The sequence below is a fragment of the Mauremys mutica genome, chromosome 10 (assembly GCF_020497125.1).
Source record: "Mauremys mutica isolate MM-2020 ecotype Southern chromosome 10, ASM2049712v1, whole genome shotgun sequence".
Lineage (NCBI taxonomy): Eukaryota > Metazoa > Chordata > Testudines > Geoemydidae > Mauremys > Mauremys mutica.
In genome coordinates this window covers 82,901,127-82,921,933 of record NC_059081.1, presented here as the reverse complement: position 1 = coordinate 82,921,933, position 20,807 = coordinate 82,901,127, and the positions used below count along the sequence as shown (strand labels likewise).

Below are 20,807 nucleotides of genomic sequence, written 5' to 3'. Positions count from 1 at the left end.
AGCTAGGCTGTTCTCAGTGGTGGCAGATGACAGAACAAGGAGCAATGGTCTCAAGTTGCAGTGGGGGAGGTCTAGATTGGATATTAGGAAACGCTATTTCACTAGGAGGGTGGTGAAGCACTGGAATGGGTTCCCTAGGGAGGTGGTGGAATCTCCATCCTTAGAGGTTTTTAAGGCCCGGCTTGACAAAGCCCTGGCTGGGATGATTTTTGGTCCTGCCATGAGCAGGGGGTTGGACTGGATGACCTCCTGAGATCCCGTCTATCAGTCCTTTGTCCATCCCCTCAGTAGGCACCAACTTCCCCTCTGGCCAGTGGTGCTCAACTCCGCTCTGCCCCAGGCCCCTCCCCCCTCCACCTCTTCCCCAAAGCACCACCCCACCTTTTCCCTGGTCTGCCCCGCCACACCCCCAAATCAACCCCTTCCTCTAAACCCCTGCCCCCTCTCTTCCTAACCCTGTTCCACCCTCACCCCACTTCTATCCCACCCCTTCCCACAACCCCCACCCCGCCTCTTCCCCATCTCCTCCTCCAAGTATGCCATGTCCCCCTCCGCCCCGACCCTGCTGGAGCATCCTGAACTCCATGAAAGAGCTGTTTTGTGGTGGGCAGGAAGTGCTGGGAGGGAGCAGGAGGAGTTGCTCACTGGGGCCACTTGCATGCGAGATGCACTGCAGGCAGGGCAGAGCTTGGCTGCCAGTGGGTGCTAAGCACCCACTAATTTTTCCTTGTGGGTGCTTCACGCCCAGAGCACCCGTGCAATTGGAGTCTATAATCCTCCTTCCCAAAATCAAAATTCCTAGAGATTTCTGGTGAGTCTCTCAGTGTTGTTAATGTTACAAACTTTTCTGTGTGTGTGTCTCTCTGGGTGGGTGTCCAGGGCTGTTTATGGTTAAATTTATTGTGATGTCACATATCCCAACAGCAAAGAATGTTCTGCTTCAGCATTCTTGCCCTGCCTTCAGTCTGCCAACTGGCTTGGTTGACAACGGCTGGTGACCCAAGGAGCTGCTGATAGACGCGTACTAGCCATCTCTCAACAACTTCTTGAATCAGCTATTTCCACAGGTGTTCGAAAGAAGATGAGTTTTTACAGAAGGTAATTCCCAGATTCTTTTCCTGCTCCTTAGATCGCACGTGACAGGTTGGTGCCTCCTTCTCCTAGCCCAGGGGTGGCCAACCTGTGGCTCCGGAGCCGCATGTGGCTCTTCAGAGGTTACTATGCAGCTCCTTGCATAGGCGCTGACTCCCAGGCTGGAGCTACAGATGCTAACTTTCCAATATGCTGTGGGGTGCTCTCTGCTCAACCCCCTGCTCTGCCCCAGCTCCTGCCACCACCCCACCCCTTCCCCCAAGGCCCCTGCCCCTTCCCCCGAGCCTGCCATGCCCTCGATCCTCCCCCCTTCCCACCACAGCCTCCTGCGCACTGCCAAACAGCTGATTGCAGCGGGCGGGAGGAGTGGGGAGGGAGGGGGAGGCGCTGATTGGGGGGGGCTGCCAGTGGGAGGGAGATGCTGGGGGCTGGGGCGGTAGCGGATGGGGGGGCTGCTGACATATTACTGTGGCTCTTTGGCAATGTTCATTGGTAAATTCTGGCTCCTTCTCAGGGTCAGGTCGGCCACCCACGTCCTAGGGACTGGTGGGGGCCAGGGTTGCAACAGTCAGGTCTCAACGTTCCGTTTTGATTTGAACGTCGGAATCTTTCAGCTCCCTCCTGCGCCAGCCTTTCACCTTCTCTGGAGGCAGATTTCCACTGTTTTCTCTTGCAGCAGACGAGTGGGGGTGAATTTCCAGGGTATCACCTAAAGGGAAGATAACAAAACTGGTGTAGAATTTAGACTGATATCTCCATAAATAGTATTTCCTCTGGAGTTGCCCCAATGCACTCCTTGCCTTCCCATTGTGAATAGAAACCTTTTGTCTCATGTAATGATTGTCTAATGTAGGTGTATTGTTCATTCCCTCTGAGGCGCTGGCTACAGTCTGAACACAGGATAATGGGCTAGATGGACCTTTGGTTGGACCCAGGATGGGCGGTCTTGGGTTGCTTATGTTCTTGGTTGTATGAACCAGTCCTGGCTATTAGAGGAGCAGATGGCTTCAAAAGACCAGTCTCCTGGACCTGTGAATCCTGGGCAAACTAATTCCCTTCCTTTAGAGAATGACAGAAAAACCCATTTCCTCCTTCTTACTATTCCAGGCTTCGTTCCTTTTTCCAAAGACTCGCCTCTAGGGAGCACAGAGAGATCCGTGTGCACAAAGTGCTTGTCCAACCTGTAGCAATGGGGACATGCTCTGACTTTAGCCAGCAAGAACAGGCCTTGCCAGAGAAGCCCCAGAGAAGGAAATGTTCATGGTCCATCCTGTCAGGCATGAAAAGACTCTGTGTCTGTAGCCAATCTGACACCTCGATGGCAGACAGGGATGAGGAGAGAACAATTTCCTCACAAAGAAGGTGGAGGCACTTGTCCCGGAAGAAGATAGCAGCTGAGAACCAGGTGGAGTCAGAGGAGGTGAAGCTGCAGGAGGATACAGAGAAAGTTGAACTGGATCCTACAGGTGAGGATTCAATCCACGTGGTTAGCGAGGAGCATGTGAGGAATACTCACACCAGTCACCCTACAAGCCTTACACATCAGGGCCTTCTCACGGGACAGCGATGGGTACCAGGGCCGGCTCTGGCTTTTTTGCCACCCAAGCAAAAAAAAAAAAAAAAAAATTGTGCAGGGGCCGAAGTGGCGATGGGGTGTGGGGGACAAACCTGCCAGCCAGCGGAAACAGCAAAGGGGGGAAACCAACCTGCCAGCCAGCCGGCCGGAGCATCAAAGGGGGGGGTCGGGAAACCTGCCGGCCGGTCGGAGCAACAAGGGGGGGGGGCGCAAAACAAACCGGCCGGCCGGAGCAGCGAAGTGGGGGGGGCGGGAAACCAACCTGCCGGCCATAGCAGCAAAGGAGGGGGCAGCAGGAAACCTACCAGCCGGTCGGAGCAGCGGGGGGGGGGGGGGCGTGAAACAAACCGCCCACCCGGCCGGAGCACCGAAGGGAAGAAAAAATAAAAAACCAAAAAGAAAAAAAAATCCCTGCGGGGCGAGGGGAGCGCGGGTGCAGGGGGACTCCGAGCCCTGCAGCCCCCGGGCAGCGGAGTGCACACTCCAGCTAGCGCGGGGGGTGGAGACAAGGGGGGCGGCCAGGGCTTCCTTAGGCGGGGTGCTCGCGCCGCCTGCTGGGAGGGCTCCACGCCACTCCGGTGGGCGGGCTGCCGTGCCGGGCTTGCTGCAGCCCTGGCACCGCTCCCAGCAGCTCCCCTCCTCCGCGCTGCCGCCCCCTACAGGGCCGCCGGAGCAGCAAACCAAAAAGAAAAAAACCTGCCGAGGTGGCGGAAGCAGCAAAGCCCCCCCCCCCCCCAAATGGGATTGGGCGGACTGCCGCCCCTTGGAATCTGCCGCCCCAAGCACCAGCTTGCTCGGCTGGTGCCTGGAGCCGGCCCTGATGGGTACCTCAGACTCTGGAATCCATTTAGTGCCAGATCCTCTTGGCGAGGATGGCCAAGGTCCATCGCTGAGGTGGGGAGAGCTGAGTGTGTCAGGTCACCCCCCTCTGGGGGTCTGGCACTGTGGGGTGAGGAGTACTAACATTGCTCCGGCTGTAAGGAGAACAGAGAGGCTGGACGTTGTAGGAAATCATTTCTTTCCTCCTGGATCGGGTCCGTTTCATCAGTAAAATGCTCCAGAGGTCTCAGCAGGTCCCAGCTGGGAACCGTAGCAGAGCTGAGCCATTACTTCTTGGGGGGTTAAAGGCAAATGAGGCCTGTTGCCCATCACTGACAGGAAAGGTGTGCAAGGGGAGGGGACAAGTAGAAAACACCATGGAAAAGAAAAAGGCCCCTAGGTCCAAGGAAGCCTTGTGTGGTAAAACCCCCAGGTAAGAGCCATGAGATCGGAGTTCTCTGCTTAGCTGCCAACAACCTTCAGTCTGACCCTGGGCAAGTGGCTTCAGGGCTCTGGGCCCGACTTCCACCCTCTGTAAACCAGGGATACTACATGGAAAAGGGAAATGTTACGAATGTTTCTTTCTGCTCCAGGGACGAAGAAGGAGGCGTCGGAGTCGCAGGGGAAGTGGGAAAAAGGGAGCCCAGAAGAGCAGGAAGAAGAGCGCACTCCCACCCCCTCATTACCAAGCACCTCCCATATGACCATGGTAATGACGCTTTGTGACTGTGCTATTGGAAAGCTTCCCCTGCTGTGTGTATTAATATCTCCCGGAGCTGGGATCTCTGACAGGAGACCTACCTGCCCCTGGCTCAGGGAGCTGAAAGGAAACACTCTTCAAGTGTGATCGACTCCAGCCAGTCTTTACGAGTTTCTCTGGGTTGCTTGAACGAGGCCCAGGTTGACAAAGGGGTTCAGGCACCTCAGGAAGTTCAGAGGTGCTTGGTGGGATTCGCAGAAGTGCCTGACTCAGGTGCCTGATTCTGATGCAGTCTCCATGGGACACAGGCACTGCTGAAAATCCTACCAGGCCCCTCCCTGCACTTGTAGGGGTAACCCACACACCTGCTGGGTGGGGTGTTCTGGCCCGTCTAGCGGCACCAGGACCACTTAGAGACAGAGATCAAAGGAGTCTGCTCTAGAGCCTTAGCTAACAGCCGGTTGGGTTTTAGCTCCTGCGGGAGAGGCTCCTGCACTAAGCTCCCGAGGTCCCAGGTTGGATCCCCTGTGCCAGGAGTATCTATGCGAGTGTGTCGCTCTGGTGTGCTCTACTGCATCCTCAGCTGCTGGCGTCCAGGACAGACGGGGCTAATCCAGCCGCGCAGGCCAGCTGCAGTAACACTCAGGAGGTGCCTGAGACACCAGGGCAAAGGCCTCCAGCACCCCAGGCCCTGGGTTTAGGTGACCCTGGAACCAGCCCCCCTGCAGTAACATTGTGCCCAGTGAGTTCTGACCCATGGGGGGCTGGCCCCAGAGACCCACAGTTTGGGATTCTCCTCAGCCAGGCAGACTTGCTCCTTCAGTCGAAGCTACTTTCTGTCCTGCCGGCGACTCCTGCCTGTTTTGTGGCAGCACCACACGCTGCAGGGTGGGGAAGGAAGAGGCATTTCCGTTTGGGCCCTGTTCTCAGTCCTTTCCTCGCAGACACTGTGGGCTGCTAGAGTTGCTGAGCCAATCTGCTCCGGCACTCGGGGTGCGATGGGATACGGGGCAGGTTCTGCAGTGACCCCTCGGCTGCACTCAACAAGCAACTTGACTGGGCTTTGCAGGCCAATGAGGCTTTCTCAGCAAAAGCTGGGCTTCCTGGGGGGAGGGGCTAGAGGGAGGAAATGGGGTGCCCTTGGGGTCCCAGCACCGGCTGAGAGGCTCCCATCTCTGCTCAGGCAGAGGGGGAGGGGGAAGCGTATGAAAGACCGAGGAAACCTCGGCACCTGTTGAGGTTTGTCAAGAAAAGGGCTCAGCCGGAGTCTCCACGCTCACGGGGCGCTGCCAGCCTCCCGCCGGGACAGACTGTTCCAGGGCAGCTGAGCAATGGAAATACTCAGTCCCGACAGGCTCTGTCCCTGTTCATTGCAGACCCCCGGGGAGCAGCTTCCCTCAGCCCAGCTCCAAGCCCTGCTGATGAGAGCCGTGAAGGGTCTGACGACACCCACCCTGGAGCAATTTCAAGCCGCCGAGGAAGAGCTGAGGACCATCGTATCTCTACATGGAGACAAGATGGAGAGAGTAAGAGACTCCCGCCGTGGGGCAGGGGGTTGCTGCGCAGAGAGGGGGAGGGGAGAATTTCCTCTCCTAGGAAACCGTTCCTGGGACACACGGGCATGGTGCTGTGAAGGGTGGCTGAGCCCCTTTCCCTTCATCGCTTGGCCGCGGGGATCCGCGGCGTCCGGTGTTTAGCGTGTTCTCTGCCCGCTGGAGCTCTGACACGTCCCTGAGGACAGCCCAGCCCCACTGAAGGGGAGCGATAGCCCCGGCCCTGGCAGTGCAGCACTTACCTAGTCGGCCCATGGGCCTCCACACTGGTTTCCTCAGACATGCTGCGGGGCCTTGTTTTTCCAGCTGAGGGATCAGGAGGAATTTGGCTTTGCACTTTTCTCTCTGTCTCTCCCAAGCTCTGATCCTGTTGCCCATCCCCACAGGTTCTGAGTGCCTCCCCCGTGAGTTAGACTGGCCTAGGGAGGTTTCTGGCAGACTTCATTTCTACATCCCCTGGGTAGGAGGCTCTCAGAGTCATTATTCCCCTTGTTAATGAAGCTCCATCGCCCTCCTGGGAGGTAGGAATTCAACCCGTTTGACACCTGGGGAAACTGAAGCCCAGAGAGCTCCTTGAGTTGCCCAAGCCTGCGCAGGTGGGGTTATCCAGAAAGGAATCAGGGTTCACATTCCCTGCAGTCCTTTAAACGTTGCCTTCAATCGCTCGGCCTGGAAATAGGTGACATTCCTGCCCTTCCCCAGATACCGCCTGCCCATGGCGCCCAAGTGCAGACTGATTCCCTTCCTGGGCTTTGGCTTTCCTGGAAACTCGGAGACTCATAAACGAACAGAATCCTGAGCCTGAGCTTCCTCCCCAAACCTGCCTGTTCCTGGGGTTTCCTGCAGGTCGTCCCTGTCTCTGGCCGAGTTCCCTGTTTCCAGCAGGTCCCAGCGGGAAGTTAACAAATGGCCCCCAATCAGCAGATTGATTTGTGCAGGGCTCTAACTCCTGCTAGCAGAACAGGGCACCAGAATCCAGCCACCCGGGTTGTAGCTCCTGCTCCTTGTTGGAGAGAGGAAAGAGCAATGACCAATTCCTCATGGAAGAGCCCGAGGGGGCGGCTTGTCCCTTTCGGGTCTGTCTACCTTGTGCTGCAAACTCTGCAGCAGGAGCCGGAAAGCCTGGCCCTATGGACGTGGGCTCCCAGGGCTGGCACTGTGGGGCCAAACGGCAACGCAGCCTCTTCTGGGCTTGGGCTGGAACTGGAGCTCTGAAGCCTGGGGACGAGGGGGCTTCAGAGCCTGGGCTCCAGCCCAAGTCTCCAGGTCTGCACTGCTGTTCCCAGTGCCATCGCCTGAGCCCGAGGTTAGAGACCCGGCTTTGAGATTGGTTACGGCAGGTTTTAAAATCCCGCAGTGCAGAGGTTCTCCTTAGGGCTGGGGCCTGGAGCTGGCTAGCCCCGTCCAACTAGCCCTGCCTGCCATCTCTGGGATGGGCTCTGGGGTACCTCAGTGGAACCAGCTGGGTCTGGAGCAGCGCTTCTCTACCTGGGACATCCTCAGGGCCAAACAGGGGGTATTGGACGTGCCCCACACAAGACATATGGGGCCCACAATGGAAACTGGCTTGAGAAGCACGGGCCTGGAGGAACTGATTGTGCTAGAGAGATCAGCAGGAAGTTGCAGAGATGGAGGAAAGGCTCCTGCAGGGAAGCCCTTGAGAGCAGGGCTGAGAGCAGTTTGCTAAGGCAGGGAAGGCCCTGGGACAGCAGGGGAGTTTGGGCTGTGCCCACAGTAAGGTTTTGGGGAAGGCTTTTGTGTGTGTTTCTGAGCTTTAAGGTGCTAAACCAGACCTCAGGAAGGCTGGGGTTCCTGGACTTGTCAAAGCCTCTTTCTTGACATTATGGAGGAGCCGAGATGGGCAACCGAGGTGAGAGGCGGCTTGCAGGGCTGCCAGGAGGGGTTACCTGGGAGAAGGCCACTCATGGATAAATCCATCCCTCAACTTTCTGGCATTCTTCCAGGTTGGAGACATCGTGGGACGTATCTTAACCTGGCTGGATAACGTCTGTGATCCCAGAGCCAGAAAAGCAGCGCTGAGGGCCACGGCCTTGCTGGCTCATTCCCACCCCCAGGACGTGGTTCTGAGCTGTGTGGCGCACACGCTGTCCTCGGACAGGTAGGGAGCTGCTCTGTTATCACCTCAGGCCATTATTTCTCTTCCTGCTCCTACTGACAGGCCACAGTCCGGGAAGGGTCCCTCGGGCTCACGCAGTTGGAGGGAGTTTCCTGCTCTGCAGAGAGCTGTCCATGCTCACTAAGAGGAGATGCCCAGGCCCAACCACTGAGGAGCCAACCCTCCTCCTGCACTCCCCAGGATGGAGACGTGCCAGTTTTCTGGAGAATTCCAGCACTGTCCTGATTTCTATGGGTCACCCCACCTCCTCTCCCATCCAGTACAGGGCCAATAAATGACTTTGGGGCTCACTCCACATCCCTGGCTCATGAGGTCTGGCTGCTCCCTATTGTGTGAGAGAAGGCAGAGATGGAAAAGGCCCATGAGGTCCATCTGTCTGTCCCCTGGGGACCAGTGCAGGATTGTTACCTGCAGTCAGATCCCTAGTTATTCCATGGCTGAGGAAGTGGTGAAAAAACACACTCATCCTTATGGAGCTGCACAGCAGAGGTAAATCTCTTAAGACAGAAAGTTCAAGACCTAATTGTTGCAAAATAAATAAATGATCCACACGTGACCATAGCGTAAATGCAGTGCAGCCTGCCTGAGTCTGCAGACAGCTGGCAATAACAGCTCTGAGAGGGGTGAGTGCCTCTTTTCATCTCAATACGTTGTGAACTCTGAGTCCTGCTGGTTATTGCCGATCACTTTGCAGAGCCATCCAGCTGAGGTGTTTATAACACAGTCCCCATGTGCCCAGTGATGAGCTGCCAAAATATTAACAACCAGTTCCCTCCTCCCCCCCCCCCGGGGGGTCGTGCCCCATCCAACCCCTCATGTTCCTTGACACCCCCCCCAGGACCTCTGACCCATCCCCCCCTTCCCTGTCCCCTGACTGCCCCTTGCCACCCACCCAACCCCACCTCTCATTCTCGATGGCCCCCCAGGACCCCTACCCCATCCAACCACCCCTTCTCTCTGTCCCTGAGTGCCCCCACCACCTCATCCAACCCTGCTCTTTCCTGACTGCTCCACGGGACCTTTGCCCCCATTCATTCACCCTGTTCCCTGCCCTCTGACCGCCCTGACCCTTATCCAAACCCCCCCCCCGCCCCCTTACCACACTGCCTGGAGCCGGACCGGGTCCACTCCGCCAGGACCACAACCGGCGCCGCGGGGCCCGACTCCCCCGGGCCGGCACCGGGGCCGAGCCGCTCGGCCGGAACCGCGGGGCCCGACTCCCCGGGCCGGCACCGGGGCTGGAGCCGCTCGGCTGGAACCGCGGGGCCCGACTCTCCAGGCCGGGTCTGGCTAGAGCCGCTCGGGCGGCAGCGGGGCCCAACTCCCCGGGCCGGCACCGGGGCCAGAGCCGCTCGGCCAGAACCACGGGACCCGACGCCCCGGGCTGGCACCGGGGCCGGAGCCACTCGCCCGGCAGCGGGGCCGGACCCGTGGGGCCCGACTCCCCGGGCTGGCACCGGAGCCGGAGCTGCTCGGCTGGAGCCGCGGGACCCGACTCCCCGGGCAGGGCCGGGGCCGAGCCACTTGGCCGGAACCGCGGGGCCCGACTCCCCGGGCCGGGCCGGGGCCGAGCCGCTCGGCTGGAGCCGCAGGACCCGACTCTCCGGGCCGGGTCGGGCTGGAGCCGCTCGGCCGGCAGCGGGGCCGGAGCCGCGGGGCCCGACTCCCCGGGCCGGCACCGGAGCCGGTGCCGCGGGTCCCGAGCTGGGCCGTGTCGGAGCCGCTCAGCCGGGACCAGACCGGGCTGAGGAGCTTGGCTGGGGCCAGGAGGAGCCGCTCAAAGTGGAGCTGGACTGGGCCACACGTGCCGTCCGCCCCGCCCGGCTAACCTGCCGCTGCTTGTTTCAGGCTTCCAGCGAACATCTGATTCGCGGGAAGCAGGGGAGGGGGAGGAGAAGGAGGGCAGAGCGTTCAGGGGAGAGGGGGAGGTGAGCTGGGGCCGGGGCCGGGTGGACAGCTGCCCGAGCTTTGTTAAATTTAAAAACTTTTTAGAACCTGGTTGTCCTGGAACAACCGGTTTTAAAAAGGCTTCTAAATTTAACAACTGGTTCGTGCGAACCGCTGCGAACCGGCTGGAGCTCACCACTGCATGTGCCTAGGGGCCGTGAAACCCAGCTGGACCCTCGCCAGAGGTCAAAACTCCATCTTTCCTCAGCATCCTCTGCAATGCAGTTCTGCACTGACCATAGACAAATCTGTGTCACATGGGAGAGAGAATTGAAGAGCAGCATGAAAGACACTGAATTTCTTACCCAGTTCAGTTACCAGAGGAATACAGTGTTGGTTTTCATATTGATTTGAATGTTTGATTTGTAAACCTTTCAGATTTGAATTCCTTGAAGCAGCCCCAGTGCTTTCCAGGGTCTGTGCTCAGAAGCTATAGAAACTCGGCAGCGTTGGCACAGAATTTCAGTCAAGCTTCCTGAAGACCTTAAATCCAGGCCATTTGCTCTTGTTCTCAGTGTCCCCAGGGCTTGACCACCATGTCCGACCTTCCTCACCAAACTTGGAAGTCAAATGACTGGAAGCCTTTTGGATCTGTCTGCAGTCTTCCTCGGCAGATGCCTGGGGTGACCAGGAGCGGTTAGATCAGCAACAATGGAGAGAAGAGAGGAGGGGGATTTCAGTACTAGTTTCCTTCCAGCTCTGTCACACTGGGCAGTACAATCTCCCTTTCCAAGCTCCTGAATCCTCTCCTATCAGGGCATGTTCTGAGTCAGTGTCTGACCCCGTCCACCACACTGCAGTAGGATTCAGCTGCTAAGAGACACTTGGCCAAATGCTGGGTCTCAGTTACACCCCCAAATAGCCAGAGTAACTCCAGTGAGGTCAGGCAAGTTCCTCGGGACTGACCCTAGCGTAACAGAGCAGAATGTTGCACAGTCTGGTGGTCACACGGTGGTGGTCACTCGTGGTCAGATCATGGTCACTGTCCTGGAAACAGCGGTGCTAGCTTCAGGAACAATAACCCATTAGGGGAAAGGAATAAATACAATCTTCTCTGACGGGACATGCCCTGCCTCAGCTTCCCTGCACCAATCAGTGTCTCCTCTCAGAGACACCTTTCCTGCCCGCTTTCCAAGCCTCTCCCTGGGGAGGGCAAGAGGTGGCCAAGCAGGGAAGGTCTGACTTCTCTTTCTGAATCTGCAGATGTGCCATTGAGCTGTGGAAGGCCTTGGGGGAAGAACCACAGCTCCCCAGGGAGGTGCTGCAGCAGCTGCTGGACAAGCTCCAGCAGAGACGCCGGGAGGAGAAGAGCGGCAATGTGTCCCTGGCTGTAAGTGAGATTTGAGATGTCACTTTGAGAACCCGCCACCGCAGGGAGGATGGTGCATCTGTGTGTGTGGGGGAGCTTCACCCCTTCTTAGCTTCAGGCCACGGCTCCACTACACAATGAAGCCGACCTGCGTAACCTCGGCATACAGCCGCCACAGCAATTCCACCCCTTGTGTGTGTCTGCACTTTGCTGCTTGTGTCGGCAGTGCACGTCCTCACCAGAAGCGCTCGTCTCGATTGTACGATCAGGGTGGGGCATTGTGGGAAGGCTCCTGAAAGCCAGTTGACGTACGCGACGTTGTGTCTACACTGACACTGTATCGACCTAACTGCATCCACCTGGACTCTCTGCCACTTGTGGAGGTGGAGTTATGACTTTGGCACCAAGGGGCAGTTCTGTCGATGGGAAGGAAATTCCATCGTCAGGGTGATGCTGGGTGAGGGGGCCTTGCGTTGACATAACTCTGTAATGCAGACCAGGCCTTGGTGTGTCCTGGCCACCTCCTAGCAAACCAAAGAGGTGTAAATAAAGCTTCGCCCAGGAAAAGTTACCGATCTGAAGCGGTTTATCTGCTGGTACCCTGGCTCTGTTTGCTGCTGCTCTAGGTGGCCCTTTAGTGAGCAGGTGCAGTTCGGGTGTCTCTTGGAAGTATCCAGGTTTTTGGCTCTCTAAATTGTGACTAGAAATCTTCCCAGCACGGGATCATGAGATGTCCGGTACTTTTGACTGGGCCAGAAACACTGGGGCTATGAGAACAGATCTCCTCAGGATGGTTTCAGCCCGTCCAGTCATGGCTGGAAACCCAAAGCACAGAGTCTGCACCTTTAAGCGAAATAATGGGGAATAACGTCATCCAGACTCTTCTGACCGTTCCGTAGGGCTCCATCCTGCTTCCGTTCCAGGAATGGGGGAAGGTTCAGGACCCTCCAAATGTCTCCTCCCCTCTCAGGAGCCAATCCTCTTTTGTAATAGGCTGGGGAGGAAATGAGACCCGAGAAAAGGACAATAGCGAGTGGCAATGGGGGCAAGTGGCAGATTGGGATAGTGGAGTGAAAGTCTTTCCCCCCTCCAGGCAATGAGGACCATTTACGAGGTCCTTTTCCTATGGGGATACCGAGAAGCCATCCTGGAAATGTATCCCCAGATGCTCATCCTCTGCGTCAGGCAAGTGCAGTATGTGATGGATCTGCACTTGCCAGGGACCTACATGGCCAGCACGACATCCAGCCCCAAGGAGGGATCCAGCTGCCTCAACCCCCTAAGGTAATGACTGAAAGGAAAAGGAAGAACAGATTTGTTCTGCTGCTAAACACATGTGGGCTGTTCATGGCCATCATTTGTTCGGGTGCTATAGTTAGCCCAGGCTCGCTTACACCAACTAAGGATCTGGCCCCACAGGCCCGCTTGAGTCCTGTTACCTGTCACAGTAAAGAATCAAGTATTCAACCGCATTGAGTGATGACACCAACCATCTTCAGAAGCTACAGTGTCACTAACTGGTTACAAACTCAATGAAACTGCAGTGTCGACAGGGCCCATTGGGCAGGGAAGCACCATGATATCACACTGGATCTATCCTCGGGGAGGCTAGCTCCTGCTGTCCATGCTGTGTGTGCCAGGGCGTGTGCAGATTTGCCATGCTCGGGGCTGATCTCTTTACCTGACACTGGTATTTTTTGTCTTTAGCACGTCGGTGGAGGCTGTGAAGACTCTTTTTTCCATGCCCGGATACTGGAAGGAATTTGCCAGCATCCAATTTCATCAGGGTTGGGACATGATAGCCTCACGATATTACTATTCGCAAGGTGTTGGCCTGATTGCAAGGTAGGAGCCCAAAGGTTCCTCTTCAGTGGGTCTCTCTTGGGAATGGGATTTCCGTGTGAAATGTTCCTCTGTTCCAGGCTGCCATCTCAGCCCAGCAACTAGAGAGGAACTCTCTCTCCCCCTTGATAACCACAAGGGACTTTCTGCTCCATGTTCCAGAGCCATGATCGAGTTTGAGAACCCTCAGCTCCCTGCCATTTTCAGAGAGGCCATCACCACTGTTCAAAGGGAGAAGGAGGAGGAGCAGAGAAATATCGCCATGACTTTCTGCACTGAGGTGAGATTCTTTACTTGACAGGCACAAGTGGGCTTTCTGGAAAGCAGCTGAGGCCAGTAAGCTGTGGGCACATTGTCAGCAGCTCAGCAGCCTTCCAGCCAGCTAGCTCCTCTCCGCACATGGATGGTGGTGGGGCACGGCACAGAGAGGGAGGGAGAGACAGGGTGAGATCGCTCCTGGCTGGATGTGCCTAGGTGGGATCATGTGACAAGAGGAGATGTTTCTCCGGTGCCCCAAGGCCATGCTTCTCTCCTCACCTTTTCCTGGGGTTCTGCTTTTCTTCTGCCCCAGGGGTCGCTCCATGGCACTCAGTGGGGCCTGGAGATTTCCCTTTCCCTGGGGGTTTATTTGTGACTTGTGCATTAGTCTAAGTTCTGGGAATGAACCAACTGAAAGAGCAGCACCTGGCTCCCTACACAGCGGAGACGTTGTATGGGAGTAAGTGGCCTTTTGGTAAAGATGAGTGTCCAGGGAACAGACCCCACAGGAAGACCTCTGCTCCTCAACCCGATGTTGATTTGGCTCTTTCCAGTTTCTCCAGAGTCCTTCCATTGAGACAATAATGACAAAATCAGAGCTCCAGGCGCAGCTCATGGAATGGACCCAAGATAAAAATCCCATTGTACGTCAGCTCAGTCTGCGAGGCCTTGGCAGTATTGTGCTCCAGCCAGAAAAGGTGAGAGGCGTGGATTGCCCGGGGGACCGAGGAAGCCGATGTCTATCGAATCGCTCAGCAATGAGAGCGAGATCCCCACCCAAGCCTTGTTGTTTAACGCACAGCACTCGAATGTTGGAGGTGCTTTACTGAGCAAATCAAGGCACGACGTGGTCCCTGCTCCCGTGAGCTGACCCCTGATTGCAGATGTGATGCAATGGGGGAGGCGGGTGAGCAAAGACAAAGGTTACAGTGAGCAGCTGGCAGAGAGTGACAGGAGAATGACTTTGTGCCCCGTTGGGCGGCTGTGCCAGCCGTGGTGTCTCATAGGTGGGAGTGGGATGGGCCAGCATATGCCCCAGGCTGTCATCCAGGATAGTAATGAGCTGCCTTCTCCATTGCTGCAGGTGCAATCGTTACGGGCCCAGCTGCCAGCGATCATGGACATGTTCTGTGACACGGATAGAGGGCGTGTCATGGGGGCCATGCATCAAGCTGGACACATCATCTACCTCCTGAATGGGGAGGGGCTTGGCTCCATCTCCCAGGACATTGCAGTCAGCCTTCGCCCCTTCATTGATGACGTAAGGCTGGGAAACACAGGGGAACCCCATTCCCCCCCCCCCGCCTGTCTCTGGTGCCCTTGTCTCGCTCTCCCCATCCCCTTGTCTCCCACCCCTCAGCCCTGCCATGGAGCAGCCAAGGGGTGCCCCTGCCATGGGTGGGGAATCTCCTGCTCAGCCACCTCCCTGTCAGAGCTCTTCTCCGCAAACCTCAGCCTCAGCGCCGTGCTCCCAGCCCCTGCTGCCGCCTGGCCTGGGGGAGAGGGGCCTGGCTCTGGGCAGACGACCAGCTGTCTGGAGAACACCGGCCCCCAAAGAGGTGGAGATTCCCAGCAGGAAAGAGGTGGGTCGGGAATGGCCCAGCTCTCAGGGGCACCGAGGAGCAAAAGAACTGCTGTGTTCTGTAGCAGCACCTCCCTGAAAGGCTCCAGCAGCTGCTCCTCCCCTTCCCCAGACCGGTCTCCAGCAGCCTTCCCTCCCTCTCCCCTCATCTTCTAGGGGTCTAGGATTCTGTGCTCTCCAGACAAACATTGCGTCTAGGACACCATGGGGCTGCACGGCCCTGCACAGTGTCTCAGGCCCTGTTCTGCACAAGATGTCTATGGCGCTGGCCTGGTGGCCTCACAGCTCCCGCGACCCAAGTCAGTTATCACAGGGGATCCAGAGCAGCGTGCAGATTATGACTCTGTCGCATTATGCTCTGATCCTGCCTGGCTTTAACCGGGCTTCCCCACTCCCTGTGTGTCATTGCCAGGAGAGGGACAGTGTGCGCTCCGCTGCCATTTTACTGCTTGGCAACGTGGTGAGCAGCGTGAAGGACCCAGACAAACCCATCGTGCAGCAGAAAATGATCCACTGCTTGCTCCCGCTGCTGCTGCACCTTGAAGACCGGGATGAGAGTGTGACACTGGTAAGTGCCACGGTCATTATTTCCTTAAGAGCAAAGAGCCAGAATCTCCTGGGGTCCCCACTCCATTAATGGCCAGAGCCCCTTGCCCAAGCAGAGTCTTCTCCTCCCTGCTTCACTCCATGCTGGAGCCCAGTGCCGCATCCATTCTCACAGCACAATTGGGAAGAAAAGCCTTCTTCTGGGAAAGAGCCCTGACCCTCTCCTGCAAAGACAGGCCTCAGGCCTTTGGGCTGCTGCATCCAAAGGTTCACAACAAGAGGCAGCAAGAGAAAAGGGAGCACAGATCTGTAAGTGCCCCTTCAGTTCAGGGAGCTGATATCTGCCCCCAGCCTTCTGGAAAGTGGGTGCAGCTGCCCTGACTTCTTCCCTGGAGCTCCTGAGAGACCTTCTCCAGGTCCCAGCTTCCCAGAATTCACCGGACGTTGCCCTCTTTCGTTGGGCCAGCTGGGATGTGGAGGGAAGCCTGATCTGGGGCCCCTTTGGCCCGACTCTTTGGGATCCCCAAGCTGACTCACGCTCTCATGCAGTCTCTTTGCGCCTAAGGACTGAGCTGTGGAGATCTCTTATGAATCTTTCCAGGGCCGTCCATAGAGGGGCGCAGGGCCTGGGACAACACCCCCTACTCTGTCCTAAGCCCCAGCCCCACTCCATCCCTTCCCCCAAGTGCCACCCCACCTCTTCTCACCCCTGCTCCGCCCTCTGCCCCATCCCTATTCCTCCCCTCCCCCCAAACCCCCACTCCCTCATTTCCCGAACGATGCTGGGAGCTGGCGAGGTGGGGCATAGCATAGTGGGACCGGGAGTCCTGCTCCTGGCCCCTGCATGGCCCACGTCCTGCGTCCCCCTGAAGTGCGGGGCCCCCCAAAGCGCAGGGCCCTGGTCAACCACTCCAAACCATCCAAAGACAGGACGGCTCTGGCTCACTCCAGCCAATTCCCTCTCCTGAGCACACTCCTGTGTACAACAAATGACAGGAATCTCCACTAGCAGGAAAAGCAGGAGAACAAGGGACGGGGAAGGCTCCATGTCCCCCAGACTGTCCCTCTCTCAGTGAGAATCCTCTTGGTCTCACCTTCTCTTGCAGCGATGCAAACTGACGCTCTTCCGCTGCGCAGTGTTTCTCAGGTGGGCTCATTTGAAGACGCTGTTCCGCAGCATGGCCTGGGATGGCTCCACACAGCTCCTGAAGTGTGCCTGGAAGTGCTTGGTAGGTCAATTCCCTTTGCCTTGAGAGTGGTGAATGGGGACTTGAGGGAGACCTTTTTAACCCCACACCTTGAGTATCCATCTGCTTCCGTCGGGTGGCAGGACTCTATTCCAGGCTCTCTGCTGGTTCATTTCTGCAGGAGTTACAATCCCTTCACATTTTTGAAAATTTTCTCCTCAACTGTCAGACCTGCAAACGTTTGTCTTTGAAAATGAAAGCTGAGGTTCTGGAGAACACAATAGTAACTCCAGAGAGGTGCTGCTGTGGCGCATGGGCTCATACTGGCTGTTGCCATGACCTGGCTCTATGCTTTGGCTTCCCTGGACTAGTCGCTGTGGGGAGAACATGTCATTTGTATATTGTGCGTTTCTTCCTCCTTTCTTCCTAGATGCAGAACAACAAAAGCCACATCCCCAAATTCCTGTTCCAGGCCTTAGAGTACCTGGAAAGCTCACAGACAACAATCAGACATTCTGCAGCCCTGTTCATTGGTAAGCAGAGCAACTTCACTCGAGCTTTCTTGAACTGCTTCCTTCAAAGCCCTTTTCTAGACTGCTGCTCTGTTCCCTCCGACAGCCCCAGAATCCTGAAAGTAAGTGTGTGTGTGGGGGGGGGGGCGCCTAAGAGGGCCCTGCACCCAGTGAGGATCCCTTCCCTGGCTAGAGGCGTCTTTTTAATTTTTACTCACCTAGCGGCGCTCTGGGTCTTCGGCGGCACTTCGGCAGTGGGTCCTTCAGTGCCGCCGAAGACCTGGAGCAAGTGAAGGACTCACCGCCGAAGTGCTGCCAAAGACCCAGAGCGCCACCCGGTGAGTACAAGCCCCACGTGTTTTTTTATATATGTGGTTGTTGTTGTTGTTGTTTTGTCATCCTTGCCGGGGCCCCGTCGAAACTGTTTGAATTGGGCCCCGCACTGCCTAAAGCCGGCCCTCTGTGTGTGTGGGTGTATGTGTGTGTGTGTGATAGAGAGAGAGAAAAAATTAACATGTCTTCCAAGATGAAGGGAGCAACTTAGCTCTATTGACCGCACCAACTTCCCCTGCCCACAACAACTCTTTGGCTGCGCCTAGGGGAAACCAGCATGATGTGAATTCAATCTCCTTTGGAAATCAGTCTCTCAGTGACTTCTAGGCTTCTGATGCTTTATCTAATGTGCTTTGGGAACAGGTGTAAGGAATGTATTTAATTTCCCAAGGGCTGTCTTGGGAGAATGGCTGCATCTTTCGCAGTTTTCAGCAAAGGATTTGAAAAGTAATGAGATTCATTGTCTGTCTAGGAAATACTATCCACCATTACTGTGACTTGTTGTCTGAAACAGTGACTGAAGATGGCATCTCCCGCCTGTATGAAGGTAAGGAAATACCTCTGTGTGTTTGTGCCTCTGTGGGAAGTACAGGGGTGCAGCACAGGGCCTGAACACAGGTTGGAATGTGTCCCTCTCTGTCTAAGGACAGTGTTTAAGGAAGAAGGATGGTCACGCGAGCTTTCATCGAGGTGCCACAATATGTGTACGGGAGCAGGGGAATTCCATCCCTAGCTCCTAGAATAGACGTAGCCTTAGAGCTGTGTGGGGAGACTGTCTTCCTAGAGGTCAGAACGTCTCTAAAGGAAGGCCTGACAGAATTGAAAAGGGCTGTTGTTATTATTAAGGGCGATGATGAGGATGACAATTACCCTCTGTAGGGAAAGATTCATCACTTGCCCTCCCTGTAATGGAGAGATTTCAGGCCAGGGAACCACTCAGAACTTGGTTATCAACTCACAGGAACTCCCCTGAGTGCACATTGGAAACATCTTTCCCTGTGACCTCTTAAGGAATGAAGGCACAGGGCCACACAGGATTTCAGTAGACATTAGGAGTCTAAATCTCTCTGCAGATCTGTGCGTAAACGTTGGATCATTTAACACCTCTGCTGCTGTCACTTTTCTGTTCCATCCCAAGCAGAGTTGCTCCCACCTGCCTGTGTTTTAGCGTGTGGACGTGCGTATGCTGGGGGAGGGGGAAGTTACACATGGAATGGGGTCTCCTCTCTGTCCAGGGCTATTTTGGGAGTAGCAGAGTTGCTGTTTCTTGCCCGCAGACTCTTGGGTAGCTAATAGCATGTGGCAATGGCCATCTGAAGGGGAGGTTTCCTAGGCACCAGTCACATCAGCACCATGGGGCTTTCAACCCGTTTCCTCTTTGTTTCAGCTTTCCAGGAAGTGCCTTTTACATATGACAGGACCACAGGGCACATCCTCAATAGATATTACAAATGGCTGCAGAAGCTTGGAAATCTCGTCTCGGGTTCCGCATTCGACTAGGGAACCGGGACCGACACAGAAGATCTCTTTGTCCTGCTATGGTACGTACAACAGCGTCTTTGGAACAGGGACTGAACAACGAGGTGGATACTGGCAGATGACAGACAATTGTGTAGGTCAGTGAGGCGTAGAGAAGATTTTGAAGAAGTTGAAAGGGATCTAATAAAGCCATGTGACTGGGCAGCACAATGGCAGATGAAAACCAGAGCTGACAAAGTCAGGGCCATACGCATGGAAAGCAGTGAGGTGAACAACTCCTACATATCGCTGGTGTCGGACACCAGAGCATGGATGGTTGGGCCCAGTGGCTGGAGCCGGGGTGGTGGGGCCTAGTGGAGGTCGAGCCAAGGGTTGGAGCCGGAGTGAGGAGCAGCTAGGGGCAGGGCCAGGGTGGGATTAACGATTCGCAGCCAACAGGAGCTGTAGGGGGCGGAGCCTACAGGCAAGAGCAGCTCATAGACTATCACTAGCAGGGTTGGAAGGGACCTCAGGAGGTCATCTAGTCCAACCCCCTCCTCAACACAGGACCGATCCCCAACTAAATCCCCAAATGGCCCCCTCTGGGGTTGAACTCTCAACCCTGGGTTTATCAGGCCAATGCTCAAACCACTGAGCTATCTCCCAGGACAGAGGTTCCCGGCGTGGTGCTCATTGCGGCGTTGCGGCTGCGGGGGCGGGGAGGAACGGCAGCGCGTGGAGCCGCCTCGCCCCACCCCAGCCAGGCAGAGCCGGCCCGGCTGGAACACAGCACACAGGGGCTTTAGTGGCTGTACCACGGGGCCCCCCTTAGCCCTACTCCTTTCATGAGTGCATCACTGCCCCACTTCTGCCCCAGCCCCACACACGGTTACAGGGCAGAACCCTGTAGCTGAGCTCTGAAATCTCTCTCACTGTAATGAAGTTACTGCAGAGTCAGGACAACCCCACCTTTGGGCTCCATGTCTGACATCTCACCCCACTGCACAGAGGCCTACATTCACAGAGCTTCTCGAATGTGATTCCTTCACTCATCAGAGCCAGGCGGAGAGAGGAGAAAGTCTCCCAGACTCCCTTTATCCATTGCCAGCCCACAGGGTAGCGGAGGTTCTGGGAGGTTGGGTGCTCTCTTTACGCAATGCCAGCTCTCAGGGAAGTTACAAAGGAGCATTAGCAAAGTGCAGTGGTTTTGTGCTGTGGAAAACTACCCTGCTTGAAGGTTTTGTTCTTCTGAATTGTGTTCCTGCCCTTTCTCCCTCTTACAGATATCTAGAGGCTAACAGGAGCCAACCGAGCCCACCACTGATCACATCTCTTGGGAGACGCCAAAGCAGCTGTTGCATGGGAAGGAGGAGAGAGAAGAGGCAGAGCAGGATGTGCCGGGGTGCACCAGTCACACATCACCTCACAGTCTAGGCGGCGGAAGCCAAGCCCCTCCCCAGCCCTGCCGGACATGCTACAACTGGAGCACCAGTGTGAAAGGGAGCAGCTCAGCTCGGTCTAGGCAGATGCCGAAAATGGAGGATGCACATTGTAGGCTCCAGTCCAGAAGCAGCTGAAGCCCCTGACTGCAGAGCCCCGAGGTGCCGAGACACAACCCCATCCCCGGGTGCCTGCAGACGTGCAAGGGTGCTTGGAGTCTCTGGGAGATTCCCACGCTGGGAGCCCAGAGACCCCCAGCCCATGGCCTAGAGACATCTCGTAGGAAGTAACCTGGGAGAACGAGCCATTGTCATGCTGAGTGATGTCAGATGTTCTGGCTGGATCCCCACTGACTCAAGGCCGAACACATGGGCCATGGACAAGGCCCTGGGCTAGGACCCGGGGAAGAGTAACAAGGGTCCGGGTCCCCCTACCCCGGCCACCATCCATCCTTGGGTGGCAGCCCAACTCCCCAATGTGCCACTAGACTGCACAGCCCCAAGAGGAGGGGCGGCC

The 20,807-nt window shown here is 56.4% G+C and overlaps 1 protein-coding gene across 1 annotated transcript; it reads left to right on the top strand.

Moving 5' to 3' along the window:
* Nucleotides 1-942: 942 nt before the first annotated feature.
* On the top strand, nt 943-20,469 carry LOC123378580 (maestro heat-like repeat family member 5). The gene is made up of 17 exons (XM_045032587.1): nt 943-1,098; nt 2,200-2,558; nt 4,081-4,196; nt 5,564-5,713; nt 7,705-7,859; nt 11,028-11,154; nt 12,227-12,417; nt 12,841-12,978; nt 13,138-13,255; nt 13,788-13,931; nt 14,318-14,494; nt 15,228-15,383; nt 16,468-16,590; nt 16,979-17,081; nt 17,866-17,940; nt 18,781-18,934; nt 20,135-20,469. Exons 1-16 carry the CDS (start codon nt 1,082-1,084, stop codon nt 18,891-18,893), a joined length of 2,262 nt encoding a protein of 753 aa, XP_044888522.1. The 5' UTR covers nt 943-1,081; the 3' UTR covers nt 18,894-18,934; nt 20,135-20,469.
* Nucleotides 20,470-20,807: the final 338 nt, after the last annotated feature.

Excerpts from the sequence above, each read along its gene's own strand:
- LOC123378580 (XM_045032587.1), top strand. Across the intron at positions 5,714-7,704 it reads ATGGAGACAAGATGGAGAGA|GTTGGAGACATCGTGGGACG; the intron begins GTAAGAGACTCC and ends GCATTCTTCCAG. Across the intron at positions 17,941-18,780 it reads CATCTCCCGCCTGTATGAAG|CTTTCCAGGAAGTGCCTTTT; the intron begins GTAAGGAAATAC and ends TCTTTGTTTCAG.